At 37.4% G+C, this 25,423-nt stretch overlaps 1 protein-coding gene across 2 annotated transcripts; it reads left to right on the top strand.

Moving 5' to 3' along the window:
* Positions 1-9,046: 9,046 nt before the first annotated feature.
* Positions 9,047-24,279, top strand: LOC131165499 (glycerol-3-phosphate dehydrogenase [NAD(+)] 2, chloroplastic). 2 transcript variants are annotated; one of them, XM_058123378.1, is made up of 10 exons: positions 9,449-9,582; positions 15,914-15,952; positions 16,046-16,182; positions 17,290-17,395; positions 17,578-17,779; positions 17,890-17,977; positions 22,252-22,399; positions 23,303-23,452; positions 23,518-23,667; positions 23,831-24,279. In XM_058123378.1, the coding sequence occupies exons 3-10, from the start codon at positions 16,082-16,084 to the stop codon at positions 23,843-23,845; spliced, it is 960 nt and encodes a 319-aa protein (XP_057979361.1). In that variant the 5' UTR covers positions 9,449-9,582; positions 15,914-15,952; positions 16,046-16,081; the 3' UTR covers positions 23,846-24,279. The 2 variants fall into 2 exon arrangements, with proteins under 2 accessions (XP_057979360.1, XP_057979361.1); XM_058123377.1 differs by lacking the exon at positions 15,914-15,952 and having other exon boundaries at positions 9,047-9,582.
* Positions 24,280-25,423: the final 1,144 nt, after the last annotated feature.

Raw genomic sequence — 25,423 nt, 5'->3', positions numbered from 1 at the left:
TATGTTTACCCAGTACGATATGATGATGTTTATAGATTTATGAAATGTATTATATACGTATAAATGCATTAAATATTCATGTTGCCACACAGCTGTATTTAGTTTATTTTCCCTTACCGAGAAGTGTCTCACCCCCAAACTTAATTAATTTTTCAGGAGCCCCTAAGAGACCGGCGGGTCAAGGCCGCCGTTGAGCTAGTGAGATTACCCTGTGAGAAGGGTAAGATTTTGTAATAGGGTTAGAGTTATTTTGTGCTCGACCCTAGAGATATTTTGATGTATATGAGGATATATAGAAGTACAATTTTATAATGTTATAGAAAGCTCTGGTATTATGTTTTATGATTGGATGTTTGAGATTTTATGTTTACTGCTGCTAGGTTTTCCGCTATGTTTGACAGGTGTCCCCGCTACCCACGGGTTCGGGTTGACCATTTTATTTATTATGTGATATTTTATGTTAAGAAATTGAGGTACGTTACAAATACAAATAACCAAAGTACTAAACATCCATACACATATGCATATCTATCACATTCCCAAAACAAACACAAAATACTCTAGGGGAATCTTCCATCCCTAGCTCAAAAAACTCACCTTGTCTAATTAGGATGTCAGCTCCCCTCTATCTCGGAACTCTATCTCTAGGCCTGTCACGATTCCCTAAAATATTTAAATATTTGGGTGAGACACATCTCAGTAAGATGAAATAAATTATTTACAATGTGTGGTAGTATGAGTTTCATTATATCATAATATACATATACATTTCAATGATAACACCATTTGAGAAAATACACTAGTCATTCTCACAATCGTATAGATATAAAATACAAGCTTTTATAAGCTTTATTCCCATCTTTCATCTCATTCTCATGCAACTCATATTTACTAGCAAAAGTTCTTGAGGATAGGGGAGATTACATGCCCATACATGTAGCTCCCCTCTACTCTGATATCGTTTAAACCTACCCGATTAACTCAAGTACGACTACAACTAATACTTATCAGGGCACTCACCTTACTTAGTAAGCCCTCAGGCGGAGAGTTTTACTTCACCTTATTTATCTATGTTATTACACTCACGCACTTTCTTTCCACTTTTAATTTCATTTCATCATCCAGCGCACTACCTTGAGAATATTCTTTTTACGCCATGCTTCACCCTATAGTCGAGGTTATGCTACTCTGAAGATATTTATCACATCATGCTTCACCCCATGGTCGAGGTTATACTACCCTAAAAATATTCTATACGCCATGCTTCTCCCTATGGTCGAGGTTATGCTCACCTGAAAATATTCTCTACGCCATGCTTCTCCCCATGGTTGAGGTTATACTACCTTGAAAATTTTTTCCCACGCCATGGTTCACCCCATGGTCGAGGTTATACTACCCTGAATATATTCTCTACTCCATGCTTCTCTCCATGGTTGGGGTTATGGTCCCTTGAATATTCTCTACTCCATGCTTCACTCCATGGTCGAGGTTACATCCCCTAAAAATATTCACTACGCCATGCTTCACCTCATGGTCGAGGTTATTTCTCTCCACATTTCATCATTTCACATTTCTCATTCACATTTCAGTATTTACAATTGTAGTATTCACATCACAATTTTTCACATCCCTATATTCACAATTCCAGTATTCACATTTCACATTCATACTACAGTATTCACGTTGCAATATTCACATTCTCATATTCGCATTTCAGTATTCACATTTCAACATTTTCATTGCAGTATTCACATTGCAATATTCACATTTTCATACTCACATTTCAGTATTCACATTGCAGAATTCTCCTTGCAATTTTCACATTTCCAGTATTCACAATTCAGTATTCCCCATCTCAATATTCACATTTTGAGATTTACATTACAATATTTTCATTTTCAGTATTCACAATTCATCCTATCATATCAATGATATTTTCATCATTTCAACACACATTTCATTTCATAATAAAATATATATATATATCTCAGTAAAACATTTCCATATTTCATATTTCATCATTTCTCAGAAGATACTTTTCAGTACACTTCACTTTGCAATGTTTCTCAATAAAACTATTCTCATATAATCCCAGTTTAGTATATAAAACATATATATATATATATATCTCAGTAAAGCATTTCCATATTTCATATTTCATCATTTCTCAGAAGATACTTTTCAGTACATATCACTTTTCAATGTTTCTCAATAAAACTATTCTCATATTATCCTAGTTTAGTATATAAAACATAACTGGTTTCCTTTATTTCCATTTCTACATAAAGCCTTTCAATATATATATATATACATCATAGGCTTATTATTCTCAGTGCAAAACACACACACAATTTCAAGAACGTTTCTAGAACAAATCATATGTCACACAAATTTTATATGATATTCATAATATAAAAATTCCAGTCAAAATATCATACTCACATTTTCATATATCAATTTACCCAGTAATTCTCAAAATACTGCTATACTTTATTCCCCTTACCTGACTTACTGAGATCTCACTAAAATACCCAAATTCTACTCTCCTTGGTGTTCATAGCTCAAAAACCTGAATATCATATTTTCCCAGTTCCATTAGTTCAACCCTAAAATTATAATTTCCTTAATATTTCTAGACTCACAAAATTCCCAATAACTATTTTGACATTTCCTAAACCTATAAACTCCAAATAAATAATTAAATTACTAGAGACATCAAATTTGCTAAATTCCCTAAATCTTACCTTAACCTTGGAGTGGTACCTAGAAAGTCCAGTTCAAAAATTTACTCCGCTAGACTCATAGAGAAACGCTCCTAGAACATCGTGCTGGTTTTTTATCGTCAATTTGACTAAATATTTAAGGAGAAATTAAGGAGAGAGAGAGAGAGAGAGAGAGAGAGAGAGAGAGAGAGAGAGAGAGAGGTTACCTTACCCCAGGAGTGGTGCCTACGTCGCTCCTACGACAAATCTACTCCGATAGGAATGTCGGTGGTGGAGAATGGAACCCAACAGTATTTTTTATTTTTCAATCAATGCCCGTTTGGCTGATGAAATCAAGGAGAGAGAGAGAGAGAGAGGGAGAAGGCGTAGGAGAGAGAAAGACATAGAGAGAGACTAAAGAGAGGCGCAACTTACTGAGAGCAATGGAAAAAGAAGCTTCAATGTTAAGCTTTTAACATTCATATGTAATTTTATATATAAATATACCTTTATCATTACATATATATATATATATATATATATATCTTATTTTATTATTTATTAAATTAATTCAGTTTAATAATTAATTAATTAATTAATTAATAATAAATTTTTTTTCCTGGATTACTACACCTATATAAGACGCTGTAATACTGTATAAAATCTCACCTTTGTCTATATATTTTTATCGTAGAAACTAACAAATCTAATTATACATGACTTTCAAACTCATCACACAGATTAAGTGATAACTTATACTATAATCATATTTTGTTGAAAATACCGGTATAACCATCTCTAGGGTTTTACTCAAACTTAATAACCCAATTTCACAAACATGCATATATAATTTCCAAAGTTCCCATTCTCACTAATTTGTATACTCAGGAAATCATATATATATTACACAAAAATCACATATTATACTTTAATTAGTAAAATTTCTGAAAACGCTTGACATAATATATTCCCCTTACCTCTTTCTTGGAAATGTCCATCTAGGGATCTCAAAACTATGCCTGCGACGCTCGCACAAACCCTGTATCCATATACCTTTACTCAATCAGCTCAACCCCAAAATATTTACCATTTTAATACTCCTAAGCCCATACTCTTCCAATAACTAATTAAACTTGAAAAACATCTTCCTTACCCTAGTTTTAGAGTGGGGACTGGAAAGACTAAACAGTGAATTCGCTTCGGTTAAACTGCGGAGAATCATCGTCGGGACCCCAAAATGCCGTTTATCCTTCAATTTTGGTTGAAATCGGGCCAAAAATCGAAGAGAGAGAGAGAGAGAGAGAGAGAGAGAGAGAGAGAGAGAGAGAGAGAGAGAGAGAAGGGTTTAAAATTTTTTCCAAGAAAATGAACTTTGTGGCTATTTATAGATGGCTGTCCCCGGACAAAACCGTCAACTGTTTGGTTTTTAACCAAACCCATTTTCACTGTTTTACCCTTACCTGGCCATGGTAACTCAAAATCGTCGACAATTTTTTGAGCTCCACCAAAACCGTTGACAATTTGGCCTGTGCCAAATCAAATTTCCTTTTTTCTTTATTATTTTATAAATTACTATTTTCAGGGTCTCTATAGTAGGGATGCAGAAGTCCTTACCAATACCGTCCAAATTGTGGGAAAGTGTCTCACAGGACTTTGTCACCAACCTACCTAGAGTGGGAGATATAGGGTCTATGATTGTGGTTATAGACAAGTTTTTGGAGTATGGTACGTTCATGGTCGCACTAAAGTACTTTTCGATAGAGGAGATTGTTGACCTTATATTTCACGCCCGGTTTTGATAATGACAAATACTCTTGTATTTGATGAATATCTAGCTCTTGTGCAGGTCTACATTAGCAGATACATTGATGGCACGAAGAGAAAGTGAAGTTGAAGACCAAATCTCCTTTTGTAATGCATTTCATATCTATTTGGTCTGTAATAGTAATTAGGACATTTGGTTTGTAATAAGCTCACACACATCACATGTATGATCTATTTTGTAAGCTCAAACCAGATGCGAACTAAAAGTGACCTTAGAAAGACCTTAGGGCTTTCCCTTTGGTTGACCGACACTGGACTTTTTCGGTGTCTTAAAATTGTACCTCAAGTGACCCTAGGACACACACATTTACACATATATTTGTTAGACACTTGAATAGAGTTTGTATGTCTCAAAACGGGACCAAAATGCACACTTGGTGCACTTTTGGTCGATCAAACCAGGCAGTTCATTCTGCCCTGGTCGACCGAACTAGGCCTAGGTCAATAGTTGACCAAGGCCCTAGTCGACCGAACCAGGCCTGGGTCAATAGTTGACCAAGGCCCTGGTCGACCGAACCAGGTAGTTCAAAAACTCCTGGTCGACCGAAACCTCCCTGGGTTAACTTTTTGACCATCTGGTCGACCGAGCTACTTTTGTACTCCAACTACCTGATCGACCGAGGGTCCTCGGGAGAAATCCCAGCGGTTTGGTCTACCAAACCAGCCAGTTCAAAATGGCCCGGTCGACCGAGCCTCAAAAATTGAGAAATCTCCCTCTCCTGGTCGACTGAGCCCTTAGTTCAAAATCCCGCTAGTTGACCGAACCATATGAGTTCTAGTCGACCGAAACATTTCTGGTCTAACGGACCTCTCGAGTTGCCCTAATTTTTACCGCGGATAAATATTTTTTAAACAGGGTTAAAATGTGTTAAATGTTATTAAACTTTTCCAATAATTCCTAATAGGTCCCCAACGGTCAAAAATTCTAGTATGTCTATATATACTCTTTCATTTGGGAGAATTAAGCATCGATTAGCAAAAGGATTAAAAATTTTTCTCTCAAGCAAGAATACTCTCTTTTGATTCCTATTGCTCTTACTTTCCCTACAAACACTCCAGCTTTTCTTCTCAAGTTGAAAATCATTTGTAAGAGCTTTGAGTGTATATTCAAATAGGTTTTGCTCTCATTGTTTGAAGTATTTTGAATCGATTTTTCTAACAAGAGCATAACCTAAGCATTCTTAAGAGGCTTTACTAATAAGCCTACCCTAAGAAGGCTTGTGGTGAACTTCTGAGTATTGCATTCTCATTGCAATATCTTTGAAAGTTTGTATTTTTTTTTGGTTTGCAAAAACATTTTCAAACTTACTCAAATATCTTGTGGAATCTTTATTGAACTATTTGTGAAAAGATATTTGTGTTTGTTGCATTAATCTTTGTGGCAATATCCATTCAAGTCTATATCATTTGCTAAAATATAGAGATTATCTATTTTTGCAATCCAAGCATATACATATTCATGTGATTGAGATATTCTACTGATTGATATTTTTGAGGCTTGCTTGATATTCTGTGTGAACACATTTGATTGAAACATTTTGAAATACAGATTGTTGTTGATACTCTCACGTACTCACTACACTGATAGAAAATATTTTTGAGAGTTGAACTATTTAGACCACACTGAGCTTACATTTTAAATCATCTATGGTGTTTGTGATTGTGCGCATTTGTGGTACAAATTTGCTTTACGTGAAAGCACCCTTATACTGTACCTTTTGATTGTATATCTGAGAGATTCCAGACGTGGCCTGAGGGAGTGGTAATCCAGCCTGGTAAGGATTGGTATAAAGGTTGAGGTCAGTCTTGTGTTAATTTGACCTGGTTTGTATAGGATTAGTGAGCAAGTTATTGTGAGAATCCTTGTGCTGGTTAGCCAAGGTGGGGACGTAGGCAGTTGGCTGAACCTCGATAACATATCTGTGTGTTACCCTATTCATTACTGCTTTCTGGTACATGTGTAATTGATTAAACTACTTTAAATTAACTTCTGATATTACTTGCACTAGATTGACTATAGGGTTGTGAACATACTGTTGTTAGGAGGAACACCTAAGGGATAGAAATTTTAAAATACCAATTCACCCCTCCTCTTGGGATCACGATAAACCTAACAGAGATGACCTAATTGTTCCTTGTGATTGTTGTGAAATATTGGGGTGTTCGCTAAGTTATTGTTTGTGACCGAAACTTAATGTTCACTGACAACTTCTTGACATAAATTTTCAGGATCTTCATGTCACATCTTGACATCTCTTCGAGTTCTCACCGACAGACAGACAGAGAGATTCAGAGAGCTACTAAAAGAGTATTTTGTCATTTCGTCAATGACAACCAGAAGAATTGGGTGCAACTACTTAATGCGGCTAAGTTCTGTTTCAATCCCCAAAGGAGCTCAACAACCAACAAAAACTCATTTTGAGCTTGTTACAGGCCAGCAACCGTTGTTACCTTACACAGTGGATGAGCCGTACAGAGGAAAGAGTCCCAGGGCATACATCTTCACTAGAGAATGGAGATAGAATATAGAGTTTGCCCGAGCCTATATGGAGAAAGCTTCTAAGTAGATGAAGAAGTGGGTAGATCAGGGGAGAAGACTGTAGCACTTCAACCGAATGAAAGTGCATCATGTGTTTCATGTCAGTTGCCTCAAGCAGTTCAATGCCAACATTGACAATCGGAGCAGAAGTTAGTCAAATAGAGCAGAGTTGAAGATAGTGTCACCTGACAAACATGAAGTTAAAGAGATCCTTATAGACAGAAAGTTCATATCCTTAAGGAAGAAGCGACAGGAGTTCCTAGTGAAGTGGAAAGGCAATAGTGATAAAGAAATCAGCTGGATTTCTGCGGAAGATATTTAACCGTTCATGGACAAAATTGAAATGTACCTACCGCCAAAGTCTACAAGGACGTTGACTGCATAAATGGGGGAGTATCATGAACTAAACTTGTTCAGGGCATTATGCTTGTCTGTGATTGCTTGTCTTGTATGCTTGGGGATGAATTTTTATCCTGTAGATACTAGTGTAGGGTTATTTTATGCTAGCAGTGTCTTTGAATACCAAATAAGAGAGTATGACTTATCAATCACTTTGATGTGTTCTAGTATCAGGATGATAATTTCATAAAAATCTCTTTAGGGGAGGGTGAGTGTTCATCCGTATTGTATAATTTACTAGATATTGTCAACGTGTTTAACCTACTTGCCTTTCTCATTAAACACACATTGTTAATGGAGGTATTGTTAATAAATTGCTTGTCAATAGAAATATTGTTAATGAATTGCGTTACTTCAATGTTTACTCCTTACTTGCCACTACATTCATGATTACCTACTGTTTCTACTATCATTTGATTGAATGTTAATAAAAGTGTTTTGTGGAAGAATGTAGATAACCAATAAACTGACTAGTTAAGTAGGAATGTTTTAGTTAGCACCACATGACTCTTTTGCTATAAACCAAAAAAAAAAAAAGAGGAAGAAGAAGAGTTTTTTCCCATTTTATTATTAACGATAAATAAAATATTAAATAATACTCTGAATGAGAAAAAAATTCCCAAACTAATGCTTACGTAATCTCGCAGCTTGAAACTGCGAGATTTAAATTGATGACCACTAAAAAGATGACACGTGGCAAGGAGAGAACCAAATCTCGCAGCTCCAAGCTGCGAGATTTAAAGAAAGTAGCCACTGGAAAGCTGACACGTGGCAAGGAGCAAATCTCGCAGCTCAGAGCTGCGAGATTTAGGGTGACGCGTGGAAAAAATCTCGCCCTCCGTCGTTGCATCCTCCGATGCCACCCTCAGCCGCCACCTCGTTGAAATCGGCGTCAACGACGTCTTCTCCGTCCCCGACAACTTCAACCTCACCCTCTTCGACCACCTCATCGCCGAGCCTGGCCTCAACCTCGTCGGCTGCTGCAATGAGAAGGTAACAGTAGCCGCCGCCGCCGCTCTCTGCTCCACTCGCCCAGCCTCCCTTCCGGATCGCACCAGAAAACCGACACAACCACCACGCATCACCACCTCGGGCAACCTCCCCGTCCTTACCCTGCAACACCTCTTGAAGCAGAACTAGTCCTCGCCGCCACCGTCGCCAACACCCCTTGCCGCCGTCATTGCTCACCATCCTTGTCGGCGCCGTTGCCCACGCTACTCGTATCCTTTTCCGTCGCCGTCACATTCCAGCCTTCTCCCACCTCCGGCAGCATCTCAATCAGCCGGAGGCTTCTCTGTTTAAATCTCGCAGCTCCAAGCTGCGAGATTTTCTCCCCTTATGCGCCACGTGTTAACTTCCTATTGGCTATTCTCTTTAAATCTCGCAGCTCCAAGCTGCGAGATTTGGTTCTCTTCTTGCCAGACGTTGTCTTTCCAGCGGCCTATCACTTTAAATCTCGCAGCATCAAGCTGCGAGATTACGTGAGCATTACTTTGGGAAATTTTTTCCCAATCAAAGTATTATTTATTATTTTATATATTTTTAATAATATAATGGGAAAAAACTCGGAAGAATAAGGCAAAGGGAGACCCCTTTGGCTCTACGAAGAGGGCGAGCACTGAGCAGTCAGCACTCAGCGGGCTTCCCTGTTTCTTGGCAGCAGGTCCTGGATTGACTCTTTTGTTCTCGACAATAATATCCATTATCAGTTTACTCTCTCCGTTCATCTCATCACATCTCTTATCTCGTCTTGGTGTTTCGCTCCCCTCGATTCCCGGAAGGATGGCGGCGTTACTGTTAGGGCCGTCGTTTATTAAAGTGCCGCCGCCGCTGCCACCGTCATCGCTCTCTTCAAATTCACATCACACTAATCAGTTTCATCCAACGTTCCACTGTCTGGGGCCGCGCTCAGAGCTCTCTCTTCTTCATTCCTCCTCCTCCTCCTCTGCCAATACGTGGACCCCTAGTGAAGAAGCTGGAACTGCCGATAACTCTCCCGCAGAAGATAGAAGCAGGGATCGCCGGAGAGTGGTCAGACTCGCCTGGGAGAAGCTTGTCCGTTGGTCCCGCTCTTGGCGTTCCAAGCCCACCCCCGACGTTCTTCACCGCATTAACAAGGTTCCTTCTCTTCTCTTCTCTTCTTTTCTTTCTTTCTTTTTCCTTTTTCTATCTCTTTATTATTATTATTATTATTATTATTATTACTCCTCTCTCATCTTCGAGTGACCAATGCCACTTGGAACTCCATTTTTGTTCATTCATTTGCATTTTTGAACTACCAGTCAATTTTCTTGGATTGCTTCCTTTTCCTTCCTTCTTCTTCTTGTCATTAATACTCTTATGGTTAAGTTTGCGTGTACTTGCTCCGCACAAATTCATGGGTAGTTCTTTCTTTATTTGGGGACTTAAATTCATAGCATGGTTCGCGACCATTCCTCTCTGTGTTAGATTACCACTTTACCTAAAAACTTAAGCTGTTAGGTTGTGGGTCAATAATGTATATCAAGTTTTAACACTTCCCCGCATGTGTAGCCTAATAGCACGTGAAGAGATAAATAAATGACAAATAATGTCATAGAATAAAGGCGACGGGCGATAAGATTAGAACCCAGGACCTCTTGGTACCCAGAACTCTGATACCATGTTAGATTACCACTTTACCTAAAAGTTTAAACTGTTAGGTTGTGGATCAATAATGTATATCAAGTTTTAACACTCCGTCTTTGTCTGTTGCCTTTTCACCTGCGCACAATAACTAACACAATCAATATACAAATAGTTTACCCTAACTAGTTGCACACTGATTGGCACACCACACAGAGATTAAAGCTAGCAAGCAAGGCAGTAGGTTGAAATCATACCTTTCATTATGTGAACTGATAGCCTGTTGAATACAAGCATACAACTACTTGGGCCAGAATCCATTTGGTTGGAGAGAAGTGGAGAAGCAATGAGTTCCTCTCCACTTTTCTTGTTTGGTTGATATAAGACAGAGAGACTCTCCTGGGAGACATTTCATGTTGGTGGTCTCCTGTTGGAATCTTAAGAGGGATGAGAAGAGGTATGTAATGGGACATGAGCTACTACCTTTGTACCAGACCAACTATGGACCTTGACCAATAACAAAAAAGATATGAGGTGGTGGAGAGAAGATAAGAGAAAAGAAGTGGAGTTGAAAAAAAAGGAGAATAAGGCCACTTTGTTTCTTTCCCAAAGTGGAGAGATATGTAGAGAAACTAGGGAAAAAGACCGAAACAACCTTGGGCAACTTTAAAAAGCAACCCCTTTGGCTATCATCTCTTGAGTGGGACTCCCTTCTTTTGCAAAAAATAGATGACATGATTAAGCAATCACAACTAGGCTTGGCCCAGAAGGCCCTCCCCAAATGTACTTGCTCTCAAAGCCAATATGTCTCAATATCCAAACTGGTATCACAAAATCCTGTTCGTAAGGAGCCCAAAGCCTAAAGCTCCCTAAGCCAAAGCTGTTTAGTTTGAAAGCACTCCCAACCACTCCATCATCACTTGGATATCTATCCTAATCAGACTGCCATCAATGCAAAAGTTGAAAACATGGGGAAAAGCTTCAAATGACACATGCAGACTATGCAATGGTTTGCCTAAAGGCATAAACCACCTTCTATTCAACGGTCAAGGTATCCAGAAAAGTTGCCTTTGCCCTATGCATTACAAGAGCATTCTCCAGCTGGGATGATGAAATTTTCACTCTCTTCTATGAGAAACCCTCTTGGCATTATCAATAAACTCACGTAGGATCAATAGAATAGGTAGATGATCAGTCATTTAAAGATAGAACTGGAAGCTGCTGTCTACCACCCATGGAGGGCCCAAAATCCCTTCCTTTATAATCATAATCCCCTTAATATAGAGACTATAGCCTAGGCCATTTGCATTGAAGTTAAAGCTGAATGCTGTGATGTATAGGGGCTCAACCACCTCCTCCAATCCTTTTATTGCTATATTTGTTTCTTTGAATGTACTCCCGATTTGAGCTAATAAATTCCTCTTTCTTCAAAAAAAAAAAAAAGCATGTGGAAGATGTTCTTATAAACGACAGTGGTCTTTTGTCTTTTATTTTACCATATTTCTTGCCACATTAACTACTATTGATGTCCTGCATAACAGCCTTGAGTCACCTATAACCCCCTTAAGCATAATGGCTAGTCACCCATAACCCCCCCTAAGCATTACGACACGCTCATAAATACCAAGCTAAAGGGGAGTCTTCCTCCACCACTATAAAAAGGGGATACCCGGAGAAGGTAAGCATCTCATTCCAACTCACTCTTCATTTATTGTTGCAATTTGAGCCTCCCATTCACTAACTTAGGCATCAGAGTGAGCCATCGGATTACACCTCGGGTCCTCTAAGCCATTCTTGTTTGATTTCTTTCAGGTGGTCGCAGTCGAAGGACGGTTTAACAAAAGTCATATGATTCTTGGCAGCAACAGTTGGCCGTTTGTGGGAATCCTTGGGAGGTTTTCTATTCTTGACCATGACCACATCACATGACTTCAAGTTAGAACTCGCTAGGGGAAACCAATCACCATAGTCAATTCATTCCACTCCAATAGATAACCCAAGTGTGCCACTGAGTGACTTTCTGGCCGTTCAGAAAAGGGTAGAAGACATGTTCACTATGATCTTACATAAAAAAAAGGATCATGGGGAGCATGGTATGGAGGCTAATCGGATAGAAGCAATGTCTGACGGGAAGGCAGCTGTCTCACAAGAAGTTGCTGTGAAGGCCTTCGATCTAGTAAAGAAGGTAGAAGATGCAAATGGTGTGGGCATTTATGAACAACGGTCTCGCAAGCAGGAGGAAAAAATTGACCAATTGGAAAAACTGATGAAGGAAGTACGCAACTACCCCTCCGTGGGGGAATCATCAACTAAATCTTCGGACCCTCCCTTTACCAAAGAGGTAATGGAGACCCCTTTTCCAAGTAATTTCAAAATGCCAAGTATTGAAGGGTATGATGGCTTGACCGATCCTTTGGACAACCTAGACACCTTTAGGATGTTGATGCAATTGCAAGGTGTGCACGATGCAATCATGTGTCAAGCATTTGCAGTCACCCTAAAGGGGAGTACTAGGGCATGGTATCGAACCCTAAAGTCTGGCTTTATTAGATATTTTTCTGAAATGGAGCAGTAGTTTGTTAGGCACTTTGTTAGTAGCTGAAAAATGGCAAAAACCTTAGCTTATCTGATAAATCTTGTCCCAGGGGAAAAGGAGACACTTAAGGAGTTTATGTGCCGCTTTGTCAACGCCACTTTAGAGATTTGAAACCTGGTTCATGGGGTAGCGGCAGTAGCTCTAACAACAACTCTTCAACCGAAGGACTTCTTAAACTCTTTAGGGAAAAAATCCCCAGCCAATATGGGGGAACTGCTCACACGAGTCCAGAAATGCATCAATCTAGAAGAAATCATGACCACAAGAAGGAGTGATCTGAAAAGGAAGAGTTTGAAGGACCTGGATGATGTGGGTAAGGAGGGGAAGTAAGTAACTTATAAACTCATGGCATGCGAACCCCAGTGGTGCGAACCCTAATGATGCAAATCCCAATGGCGCGAATCTGAACAGCACGGATCAACATGTCTGGGCTTATAGTGGTCCATCTGATAAGCACAACTCATAAGGCCCTGAAGACCCGCCCAATTGATGAGCACAACTCATGAGGCGAGGAAGGAGTGAGTACGACTCACCCACAATGGCCCATCTGATATGCATTGCTTATGAGGCCCTAAAAATACGGCCAATTGATGAGCACAACTCATAAGGTAAGGAAGGAGTGAATACGATTCACCCATGATGGCCCATCTGATGAGCACCGCTTATGAGGCCCTGAAAATACGCTCAATTAATGAGCACAACTCATGAGACAACAAAAGAGTGAGCATGACTCACCCATAATGACCCATCTGATGAGCACAACTCATAAGGCACAAAGGATTCGGTGCGACTCACCCATAATGATCCATTTGATGAGCACAATTTATGAGACCCTGAAAACTTGCCCACTTAATGAACACGGCCCATGAGGCATAGAGGAGTGACAACAACTCACCTGTATTGGCTCATCTAATGAGCAAAGCTCGTGAGGCCCCGTAGACCTGCCCCCTTGATGAGCACGGTTCATGAGACACAAAGGAGTGAGCACGACTCACCTGAATGGCCCATTTGGACCACCGGGTAGTTCCAAACCAGCATGGCTTAGGCAGGCAGCCCTATAGCTAGCTCTCTAAGTCACTTGGGGACTGGTTCGAATCATGGTTTTAAATCGCGGTAGCGGGTAGCGTAACGTAACGGTAACAGGTGTAACGGGAAGCAGGAGTAGCGGATGTTACATAACGGGAAGCGGCTGTAACGGCCGTGAATTTTTTTGAAGCACGCACAACCTTGTGCATATAGCGTACTTGCATGTTTTAAGCTTTTGGCCATTCTTAGAAAGGGTTTTAGTGTATTTTGGACCCTTTAGTTCGAGTAACTAAGTTATTTGGTAAGGGCAACAAGTTTACATTTGTTTTAAACCATCATTGATAGAAAATTACGTGTGTGCGCGTATTTATACTTCTCATTGTTCTTATCTGTGATAAATTCTTATGTGTGCTAAATGAATTAATAAAATAAAATACATTATACACTCCATTAGTCTATTAGACACATAAGACATACGAATAATATAAATATAAAATAGCTAGAAAAGAAAGAAGGTTGAAGTTGAAAAATAAAGAACATAAATATCACATTACTAAAATTATTAAAAAAAAATTCCTAACAAGTTAGTATTTTGAAATTGTTAATTAATGCATCTATTGTGAGTATTTAAAGAAAAAGTAAATTTTGTATCATTGTCATCCTCATTATAATCTTTTCCCCCTCTTGCCACTTGGTATATTGAGAATGATATATGAAAGAGAGAGAAAAAGTAAAAAATAAAATATTTTTTTGGTGTAACAGTCCTGTAGCGGTTACGTAACGGCCGCTACGGCCGTGATTTTTCTTCCCACCGATTTCGCGGTGTGTAACGGTATCGGTAACCCAAAAAACCTTTACGTAACGGCGTTACGTAACGGTCGCGGCCTTTATTTAAAACAATGGTTCGAATTACTACTCTTGAATAAGAGAAATTTATTTCAAATATTCGGGAGTATTGGGAAAAGGTAGGGGGTGGGGGGGAGGGGGAGAACTGATACACCCAAAATTGTCAGGCTACCCATAGGGGCGGATGGTTGTAAGGCCAATATTGGACAACATATGATGTCTTGCATAACTGCCTTTAGGTTATCCATAACCCCCGATGTGGTTACAATTGTTACTATTGATGTCCTGCATAACTGTCTTGAGTCACCCATAACCCCCCTAAGCATAATGGCTAGTCACCCATAACCACACTAAGCATAATGGCATGCTCATAAATGCCAAGCTAAAGGGGAGTCTTCCTCTACAACTATAAAAAGGGGATCTCAAAAGAAGGTAAGCATTTTATTCTAACACACTCTTCATTTACTGTTACAATTTGAACCTCCCATTCACTAACTTAGGCATCGGAGTGATCCCTTGGAGTGCACCTTGGGTCCTTCAAGCCATTCTTGTTTGATTCCTTTTAGGTGGTCACAGTAGAAGGACGGTTTAACAAAAGCCATACGATTCTTAGCAGCAACAGTTTCTTTTCTCTTCCCTCCACCTCTTTCCAACCAGGCTCCAAATATCTGCTAAGTGCTAACTAGGATTGGGTTGGAATGGGATTGAAATCACACTCACACTGCTGAACTACTATTGAGCTACTATAAATTAGGAGGTAGGAAACATAAAGCTTGAAACTTGCAAACTTTAGTATTTTCTTTGGAAGTCCCTGTACGAGGGACCAAACTATAGAATTGTGAAATTTTAAAGTATTTGTTGAATTGGTCATTCAAGAATTCAAATCTAGTCACGGGGTTGGGTTTGGGGATGGGGAGGGACTAACCATAAACTTCTTTCAAATTGTAATAAATTGTATTGCTAATATTGCATTTTTCACAAAATTTTGGGGTTGCTAGACATAAAATTTTCCAATTTCTAATGAGTTACAGAATTTATTGGGAATATATCTCTTATAAAGGGGTGGGGTGGGAGTTACCATAAACTTCTTTCAAATTGTAATAAATTGTATTGCTAGTTGCATTTTTCACAAATTTGGGGGCTGCTAAACATAAAATTTTCCAATTTCTAGTAAGCTACGGAACTTACGGGGAATATATCTCTTATAAAGGGTGAATGTTGTTCCACCACTGCATCTGCTCAAGACTTCTTTTATTCTTAACTCATGCAAAACATGTTATTGTGGATATTAATTTCTGATTAGAATTGCCATTGTACTGCACATATCCATGCTAATTGGGCTAACTATCTCTTGTCCCTGTAACTTGGTTGGTATAGGCTTTACCTTGATCTATTGGAATACTGTGCCCTTACTAGGTGAACAGTCAATCCCTCTAGCTTCTCAGTTCTTTCTTTGCATTATGAGTGATGTGTCTTCTTTGCATACTTGCCGTGTGTTCGATTGTTTAGGTTGTGGTGCTTGGAGGTGGATCTTTTGGTACGGCAATGGCTGCCCATGTTGCAGAAAGAAAGGCTCAATTGGAGGTTAAGATGCTTGTACGCGATCCTCAAGTTTGTCAATCTATCAATGAGAACCATTGTAATAGGTGAAATTTTGAATGACTGCACTATTTGCATTGACATATATTGTCATGCAAATTAAATTGACAATTCACAGCATAAATTCTCTCTTTAATTGTAAATTCTTGCCTCCCTCGTCTTTGTGGCACCTTTGATTTGAACAAATTTGTACTCGTGCATTAATATGTTTATATTTTGTCTGAATGAGCCATCCTAAACAACTTTCCCTTGTCATTTTTTCAATTGTTGTCATCTTTGACTTTTGACAAGTGCATTCATATCTCATATAATCATATAAAGACTTGTCCAATTTTGCCACTTTTATGTTTCAAAATCTTCTTTTTAGTATACATGTTCTTTGAACATGTTATGTTTGATTGCCAATAATCTGTACGATTATAATAGTATTGTTGGCCTCACGGCCATTTTATCGACATTTTTCTCAACAATAAATTATCACGTGATTATCTGAATCACTTTTCAACATCATTTATTTCATTTTAATTCTATGGCCTGATTGTGCTTCAACCTCTCTGATGTGAATGATATAGCCAAGGTAACTATCAATTCGTTGTCTTTTGGTATCAATTATTAATTTTCTTTATTCTGCTAGTGTTGTTACTTGCATTCCATATATTGTTCTTGGTAATTATAGACCTGCAACCTCTGAGTTCTCGATACTCCATTGTTTAAGCTTAAAATGAACCTTTACTTCACAAGTCCAGTTACAATCTTAATGTCTGTAAACAACATAAGCTGTTTGCTTCAAATTTTCCCATTAAAGTTCATTATGACCATTGCATAGAGTCATTAACATAAGCTGCTTCTTATTGGATACTTATTTGCCATTCATCTAATTGTTTACAATTACATTTTAGTTACCACCCATATGCATGTTCCTGCTCACTTAAATACATTCAAATGCTGCTTATATTGTATCTCATCTTTCATACATCTGGTTCGAAACTTGCAGATTTGGAAGGATGAGGGTTCTGGTGAGCAGATGCTAGAGAATCAATATAGATTATATAATCAGGCATACCAAAACACACAAATGCACTAACCCCAATTGGGTGAGGATTTTGATCTCCTCTCCATTTCACTGTAGTTAATGTTCTTTTCTTTCTCCTCAGGAAGTACTTTCCAGAACACAAGCTACCAGAAAATGTAATTGCAACAACTGATGCCAAAGCTGCCTTGCTTGGTGCAGACTATTGCTTGCATGCTGTACCTGTACAGGTCTTTCAATTTCCTACTTTGTCCGTGCTTAATTTATTTACAGCTTTTGTTTAAAAAATGTGTGATCTTTGTTAAGTGGACTAGTTATAACTTATAAGCACAACCCTGAACTTAATGCTTTCATTAAGTGTTGTCCATAGCCCACTGTGACAGATGCCTTAGCCTTTTCTCTTTTATTGCAGTTCAGCTCATCTTTTCTTGTGGGCATTGCGGATTATGTTGACCCAGGCTTGCCATTCATTTCTCTTAGTAAAGGTTTGGAGCTGAATACTTTGAGGATGATGTCTCAAATTATTCCACAATCATTGAGGAATCCTTGCCAACCTTTCGTTGCATTATCAGGCCCTTCATTTGCGTTGGAGTTGATGAATAAATTACCAACAGGTCCTTGTACATGTTGAAAAAAGGATACTATTGCAGATACTATATTTTATTTGTATGTGGTTTGAGGTGCTAAATGTGCTGCTGTTGTGCTTGCTTTATTCTTTCTGTAGCAATGGTGGTGGCATCAAAAGACAAAAAACAGGCTAAAGCAGTTCAACATCTACTAGCTTCCAGTCATATGAGAATTAGTACATCAAGGTGGGCATCTCCCTTAAATTTAGTGATTGGAAGCATGGAGTTTGAGCAATGGATTTGGACCCAAGCGAAAAATCTTGGGTTCAATCTCGTTAAATTACACACAAATCCAAATCCTCAAAACGCATGCTTGTAAACAGTGTAAGTCAATTCAAACCTTGTCATGAGGACTGGGGGTGTGCTATGTCATTTAATTCTGGCCATTCTTTTCTACGATGGTCTGTATTTTTTGATAAATCATGGAATAACAAAGATCATCATTTTTTTCCTGCCTACCTGAGTGCATCGATTCTGCGATTGGAAATTAATGTTTGTGTGACTTTCATTATGTTACACTTTGGTTATCAAGGCCCTTGTACATGTGCTCTTTTATGCCCCATTCTCTATAAAGCCCGTTGTGTTCATTCTTTAGGGATGCTGTCTTATGACTTCTCTAGATCAAATAAGGAGCACATTTAGTTATCTTTACTTTAAATCGTTTACCATTAGTTCCCTGCCAAAGTAAGAAGGCATCCTTTGCGTGAAACTGAGCTTCATGATCTCATGCGTCTCTATTCTACAACTTTTTGCAATCATTCTTTCTCAAAGTTCTAGATATGATATATTCAATGTGTTATCACGAGGTGGTGCATCTTCCAACTTGTTCATCTATTCTGTAATATGTACTTGTTCTAATGTTCTCTTCAATTTATGTTTATAGTAGAACATTTTTCCTATTATTATTGTTTCCCTTGTTTTGTGTCAACTTTTTCAGAAGTTCTATTAAAAATGTTCTCAATTTTTTTAGTTTCCATCGTACTAGGTCTCATGTAGGCATGCTATATTTGTCTCTCATTTAATCTTTTATCTTATTTATTGATTGATTGATTGATTTATTTATTGTGTTTTTGTGAGCAATGTGTTGCACTTATACCACCTAAGTGCAGCAAAAAATGGTCAAGGGTGAGCTACATCGTTGCCCCAAAGCAATGCACCATCGTAGTGCTTTGGCACAATGTTCAATATCTGAGGGTTCCTGCATCATTGTGGACGTGGGAGTTCAGGACACTAGGATTATATTAGCAACTAGGAATGTATGGACACTTCAAATCAGAACTTAAACTTTGGTACAAAATAAAAGAAGCATATGAATGTGGTAGGAACCATTGGAGACAAAGACCTAAAAGATACTATTATAGATGTTAAAAAAGGAGATATAAGTATAAAAATCTAGATGGTTTTAGAAAAAGAGATAATAAATGTGACTAGTACTTATGCTCCTCAAATAGGCTTAGAAAGAATTTTAAAAGACAACTTTGGGAAGATATGGATAATATTATACAAGAAACGTCAAGGGCTAAGAAACCATTCATAAGAGTCGGCTTAAATGGATATATTAGAAAGGACAATGAAAGGTATGAGAAGATATATAAAAGGACATGGTATGGAGATGAAAATGAATTTGGTGATATGATCCTAGACTTCTCCATGTCATATGATCTCATTATAATGAATATATGCTTTGAGAAAAGAGAAGAATGCTTAATAACCTTCAATAGTGGAGAAAATAAAAGTCAAGTAGATTTTTTCTTGCCTAGGAGGGTAGATCGTTTATCATGTGAGTATTGTAAAGCTATGACATGTGAAAGTTTGATGACACAAGATAGACTTTTAGTCAATGTTACCTAGAACATGGAGTGTTATAGTTCATGGAACAAGATCGGGATAGTGGTATGGCATGTGCTCTAAAATGTGGAATGTTAGGGTTATACATATATAGATATATTGATGAAAACTATGCAATGGAACTTGTATATATTGGGGAGGATGTTGAAGTGTTTCAAAATCTAGAAGAGATTTTCTTTTGTCAAATAGATTATTAATGACTGAAAATGGAATTATAATGCAATAATTCTCCACTTTAACTAATAGAAAAATATGCTAGGTGAAAAAATATTGAATTAAAATTTGGGATTGTTCGAGTTATTGACTTAGTGTTCCGGAACAAAAATGTACCATATTTTGGGATGTTTGCACCAATACATGGTTTGCTAGGATGTTAGCATTTCTTGGTAACTATGGTTTTAGTGTTAGACATAAGTATTAAAAAAAATGGAACAAAAGGTAACCTAAACCATTGCAAGAAAACTAGATGGTGGAAGTAGGGAGAATAATGCATTGGACAATAAGGGATAGTGTAAATGCAGAAAATCTTTGTGCTAAGATAGCTAGCTCAATAAAAGGATAGAAAATGAGATTTTAGGCCAATCTAGGGGATGATTCTTGGCTAGTCAAGAGAGTCGGTGGTGAGATCAAGATGTTCAAACAGTTGTGAAAACAAAAAAAATATGGTTAAAAACATGAAAAAAAATATAGAAATATGGACAACTTTAAAAAGTATAAAGAAGGAAGAAAATTTGCTAAAAAGGGCGTTCATGATAATTTTTTTTGTGCTAAGCAAGTGGTAATAATTTATATACTAGACTAGGCACGAAAGAAGGGGGAAAACAGATATTTAAACTGACTAGAGCTAGAAAGAGCGTGGACTTAGGTAATATAAAATGTATGAAAGCATGGGGATGATAGTGTCTTGGTTAAAGAAGAAGACGTAAAATAAAATGGCAAATTTATTTTGATAAGCTATTCAATGAATACCAAGTAGAAGACTTATACTATGAATTGACAAATGAGAAAAAAAGGCTAAAAATTTGAATATTAGAGTGAATGAAGTTAAGTTTGTGTCAAAAAATGAAAAATGGAAAAGTTAGAGGACCAAATGAAATCCAAACTGAATGTGGGAATGCCGAGGTGATATTTTATAAACTAGGCAAATGCTAGAGGAATGGAGGAAAAACATCTTAATACCTATATAGAAAAATAAAGGAGATATTCAAAATTGTAATAGTATCGTGGAATTAAACTTGTGAGTCCTACAATGGAACGTTGGGAAAGGATAATTAAACAAAGATTAATATTAAAAATGAGGTTTCATAAAATTATTTTGGTCAATGCCTAGTAGATTAACTATAGAAGTTGTATATCTTTTAAGAAGATTAATGAAAAGTTTAGGGAAAAGGAGGACTTTCATATGGTTTCTATTGACTTCTAGAAAGCCTATGTAGGGTACCTAGGGAAGTTTGGTGGATTCTAGAAATGGAGTTTGCAGTAGTTATACCAATTTCATTAAGAATATTTCGGTACTGACTAGTAATAAAACTGCAAGTGGGAGTCTAGGGATATCACAGTAGGTGTACATTAGGGTTTTCTTTTTTAAGTCCTTATCTTTTTGCATTGGTAATAGATGAACATACCAGGGGTATCCAAAAGAAATGAGGTTCTATGGTGTATGTTGTTTGTAGATAATGTGACCTTGATTGATGAAACTAGGGATGAAGTAGAATCTAAGTTAGAATTATGAAGAGAAGTTTTGAAATTTAGAGGTTTTAAGATAAGCAGAAATAAGATAAAGCATATAAAATGTAATTTTAGTCATGGTAGGAGGAATATTGGAGAAAAGATTACATTTGATGGTCAAGAAATCAATAGCACTTAGATTTCAACATATTGGATCTATTAGGTAAGTTGGTGCAGAAATTGAAGAAGTTGTAATAGATAAAGTTCAAGAGGATTTGGTAAAACGGAGAAGTGCTTTGGGGGGGTTGTGTAATTGTAGAATACTCCTATAATTAAAAGGAAAGTTTAGGATGACCATGAGACTAGTTATGCTATATAGATTAGAATGTTGGAATAATAAGAAATAATATATCCAAAAAATGAAAGTTGCCACTGAGAATGCTAAAGTGGATGAGTGATATAAAATTAAAAGATAAATTAAGAAATGAATATATTTCTGGTAAGTTAGGCATAACACTTCTAGAAGATAAGATGAGGGAGGGGTGATTGAGATGGTTTGGGCACCTGCAACATAGGATATATAGTGCATCAGTGAAGAGTGAGCTAGTTACTCCCAGTGGCACTGCGTAATAGAAGAGGTTGGGGTAGTAAAGATTTACTGGTTCTCAAATTGTTGGTGGAAATTGCCCAAGATCATATAAATTGGCGGAAAATGATTAATCTACTCGACCCCACCCCACCCCACCTCGTGAGAATTGAGGCTTGGTTTTTTTTGTTATTGTGTGTGTGTGTGTGTGCTTGCATATATATATATATACTTGTACATTTATATATTCTCTTGTTCCCTCTTTCAACAAGGTTCCACTCTTCAGTTGATACAGAGCAAATAACCATACAAACATATCGGAATATTTATGTTCAGCTTGTAACCTCTGATATTCCAGTGATGTTACAGGGGTGGAAATTGCAGGTGCACTCAAGAATGTACTTGCAATAGCAGCAGGGATAGTGGATGGGATGAATCTTGGAAATAATTCTATGGCGGCTCTTGTTGCACAGGGTTGTTCCGAGATACGATGGTTAGCAACAAAGGTATTTTCATTGCATGGACAGTATATTCTCCTAATGAAAAGCTTCATCTCCAAATGGATATTTTATTCATTGTTCTTGAGTGCGTTTGGATTTCTTGGAGGGACTAATCTTGGTATTTTATATTAGCTGATCACTTTAAGCATGAAATGGAGTAGTAGTTGTAAGGAAGACACCTGTGTTGATTTAGCTTTTGTATGTAATTTTAATGTTTCAGAAGTCAAAAGGCTTTATTTCTATTGTAATAAAAGAGATCTTTTTGCATTTCAATTTTTTGGATTTGGTAAATTTTGTTGATATTTATATTTATGTTAATATTACATGACTTGTACATGAATAGGAGTTTCTTCTTACTTGGAAAATGCCTCTTTTGGCATCTTCTCTGTACTGATACACTTATTTTGGTTGAGATGAATAGAATGCCAATAGCATTAATTAATTCTCTTGCACCATCATTGGGGTATAATCATTCTTCTGTGATGCGCGGTATGTGCCCTAGTACTAAACAAATTTCCTCAGTTTATGATATAGTGAATTTTTTACGGGGTAATTTTTGTGTCTTGACCTTAATGCTTTTCTTGCATTGAGTTATAAAATTGTGAGTTGATAATGTGGATGTGACTGTCATTCTTAATCAGCATTGGTTGGTCCATCAAGCGTTGATCCTGCATCCCTCATTTATGCCTTCCTGGTTTTTTTTTTTTTTTTTGTAATAATTTCCTGAGTTACTGTTTTTGTCTTATGATTAAATTTGGTTCATAAAATTTTATATTTTTCTCCATCAAGTTCTTTGCTGTACTTATTGCAGTGTTTATCTGTGCAATATATGTGACAACAAACAAACCAGGTTCTCCTATAACTGCTGTTATCTCACAATTTCGTTTTTCCATTTTTCCAAAAATTAAGATGGGTGCGAAGTCAACAACGATCACTGGTTTGTCAGGAACTGGAGACATTATGCTTACATGTTTTGTGAATCTTTCGAGAAACAGAATGGTTGGAGTTCGTCTTGGATCAGGGGAGACGCTTGATGATATACTAAGGTCCATGAACCAGGTATTGTCAGTTGTCTGTTTAAAGTTTGCAGATTGATCCAGTTACTTAGATGAATGTATTCATAGGTGGCCGAAGGTGTATCAACGGCTGGAGCTGTGATTGCATTGGCCCAGAAATATAATGTTAAGATGCCAGTTTTGACGGCAGTTGCTCGAATTATTGACAATGAACTTACACCAAAGAAAGCTGTTCTTGAGTTGATGAATCTCCCTCAGGTAATTCTAACACCTTGCGAAGTTCATGAATTTTTAAAAAATAATGATAACAATCAAATTGTTGTGATTCATTTTTGAGGCTCGTGGATGGCCTTGCCTTAATTTAAGTTCCTGCAGTTACAGATCTGTAGGTTTTTAAGATTACGATTCATTTTTATTGCAGGTGGAAGAGGTATGAAGGGAACCCATGGACTTTGGGAATTGGGAATTCAGGGTGAAAGAACTACATGGAATTATCGAATTGTTGTCTAGCTGCTGCATGCAAGGAGTAATTAATTTTAGCTGGCGTCTACAGGATTTATGGGGGTGGTTCCCCGGTTCCCCCCCCCCCCTGTATTTTATTATTGCTACTGCAGACTCCCTTCTGAAAAATGGAAGGGAGAACAATTTTGCATATTTGAGATTGCATCAGCGCGTTGTAGATTTGGGAAAAAAAGAAAAAGGAAAAAAGGGAAAATGAAAGAGCTGATGAAGGGCGAGGAGGCAATGACCGAGTATGAGGTCATCCCAAGTGCAAATGGCCACGCATATGCATTCTTATATTGACAATACCTCACTTGAGAACTGGCAGAATATAACAAACCTATCAAGTGGGTTGAACTATTTTGTGCCCGAGTAATTGTGAAAAATGTTTTATTTTATAATTTTACTATTTTCAAAAAATAAATTAATGAATTTCAGCTTCTTCTTTTTTCAGTTTCTCAAGATTCATATTAAAAATTTTGAAAATTTTGAGCTATAATAGTTCATATAAATTAAAGTTTATGATTTGAGCTCTATGCTTTGGAACACAATTTAAGGAATACAAAATTTATACTACTTATAAAATGATAAAGAAGGGTCTGAGGTGTCCTCTTAAATTTTATTTAAAATTTTTTAAAATAAATAATTAAAAGATGCATATTTTCATAATTAAGTGCCTTTTTACAGTGGAATACCTCTCCAAATATTTAAAAATAAAGAAGAAACATGTTTTCTGCTTGCGCATGCCTTCCACCGAAAGACGTATCATTTGCCATTCTATTAGATTTTAGGAGGGATAAGTTTTCAAATGTGCATGGAGCATTCCCAAATTTAAATTTGTAAATTTTTTAAAACTAAACCCCACGCCAAGAAGCCCATCTGCTACTCAAATGGTGCAATATTTTATTAATTCTTTTCCAGTGTTGCTCTCCATTATTTCTCTTTCATTTCGTAGTATTCTCAATGCATGATTTTAACATCTCTCTCGGGTCGAATTCGACCTTGTTCCGCTTACAATCGTGAACCAGTGTGTTCCGGTATAGAGATTGGCGATGACTGGCTCATACATACTCCACAAAACCCATCACTTTTCTCTTTTTGTTTCCTCCCTATTTCTCTTTCTCATGCACTGCCTATGACTCTTCCAAACTATCACACCAACTTCTCTTCTCTCTCTCTCTCTCTCCCCCAATGATTGCTAGAATCGCCCACCGCCTTTAAATCTAGTACTCCTCATTGTTGATTTTACACATGAACAAAAACCTCAAAAAAAGGGAAAAATCTCCAAAAAAAAAAAAAAAAAACCAAGACTAGAGCATTTTCTATTTTGGATTGCATGTGTTCAGGTCTTGGGTAATGCTCAAAGCATGCGTAAAGGAAGGGGGTATGGAAAGGAATTATTTGCTTCCCTTTTGAAATTTAAAAATATTAGAGAAAGAAAAGAAAAATATTAAGGGATCCAAGTTTCTTTTTTTTAATTTGGTTATTGAGTAGGATAAGAGAGAAAGTGAAA

This window comes from Malania oleifera, chromosome 10 (genome assembly GCF_029873635.1).
Source record: "Malania oleifera isolate guangnan ecotype guangnan chromosome 10, ASM2987363v1, whole genome shotgun sequence".
In the NCBI taxonomy this organism is placed as follows: Eukaryota; Viridiplantae; Streptophyta; class Magnoliopsida; order Santalales; family Ximeniaceae; genus Malania; species Malania oleifera.
The sequence above is the reverse complement of the archived record's forward strand: the minus strand, read 5'-3'. Positions and strand labels throughout refer to the sequence as shown.

Excerpts from the sequence above, each read along its gene's own strand:
- LOC131165499 (XM_058123377.1), top strand. The coding sequence starts at position 9,247 with ATGGCGGCGTTACTGTTAGGGCCGTCGTTTATTAAAGTGCCGCCGCCG. Across the intron at positions 17,780-17,889 it reads GATGAATAAATTACCAACAG|CAATGGTGGTGGCATCAAAA; the intron begins GTCCTTGTACAT and ends TTCTTTCTGTAG. Across the intron at positions 23,453-23,517 it reads TACTAAGGTCCATGAACCAG|GTGGCCGAAGGTGTATCAAC; the intron begins GTATTGTCAGTT and ends ATGTATTCATAG.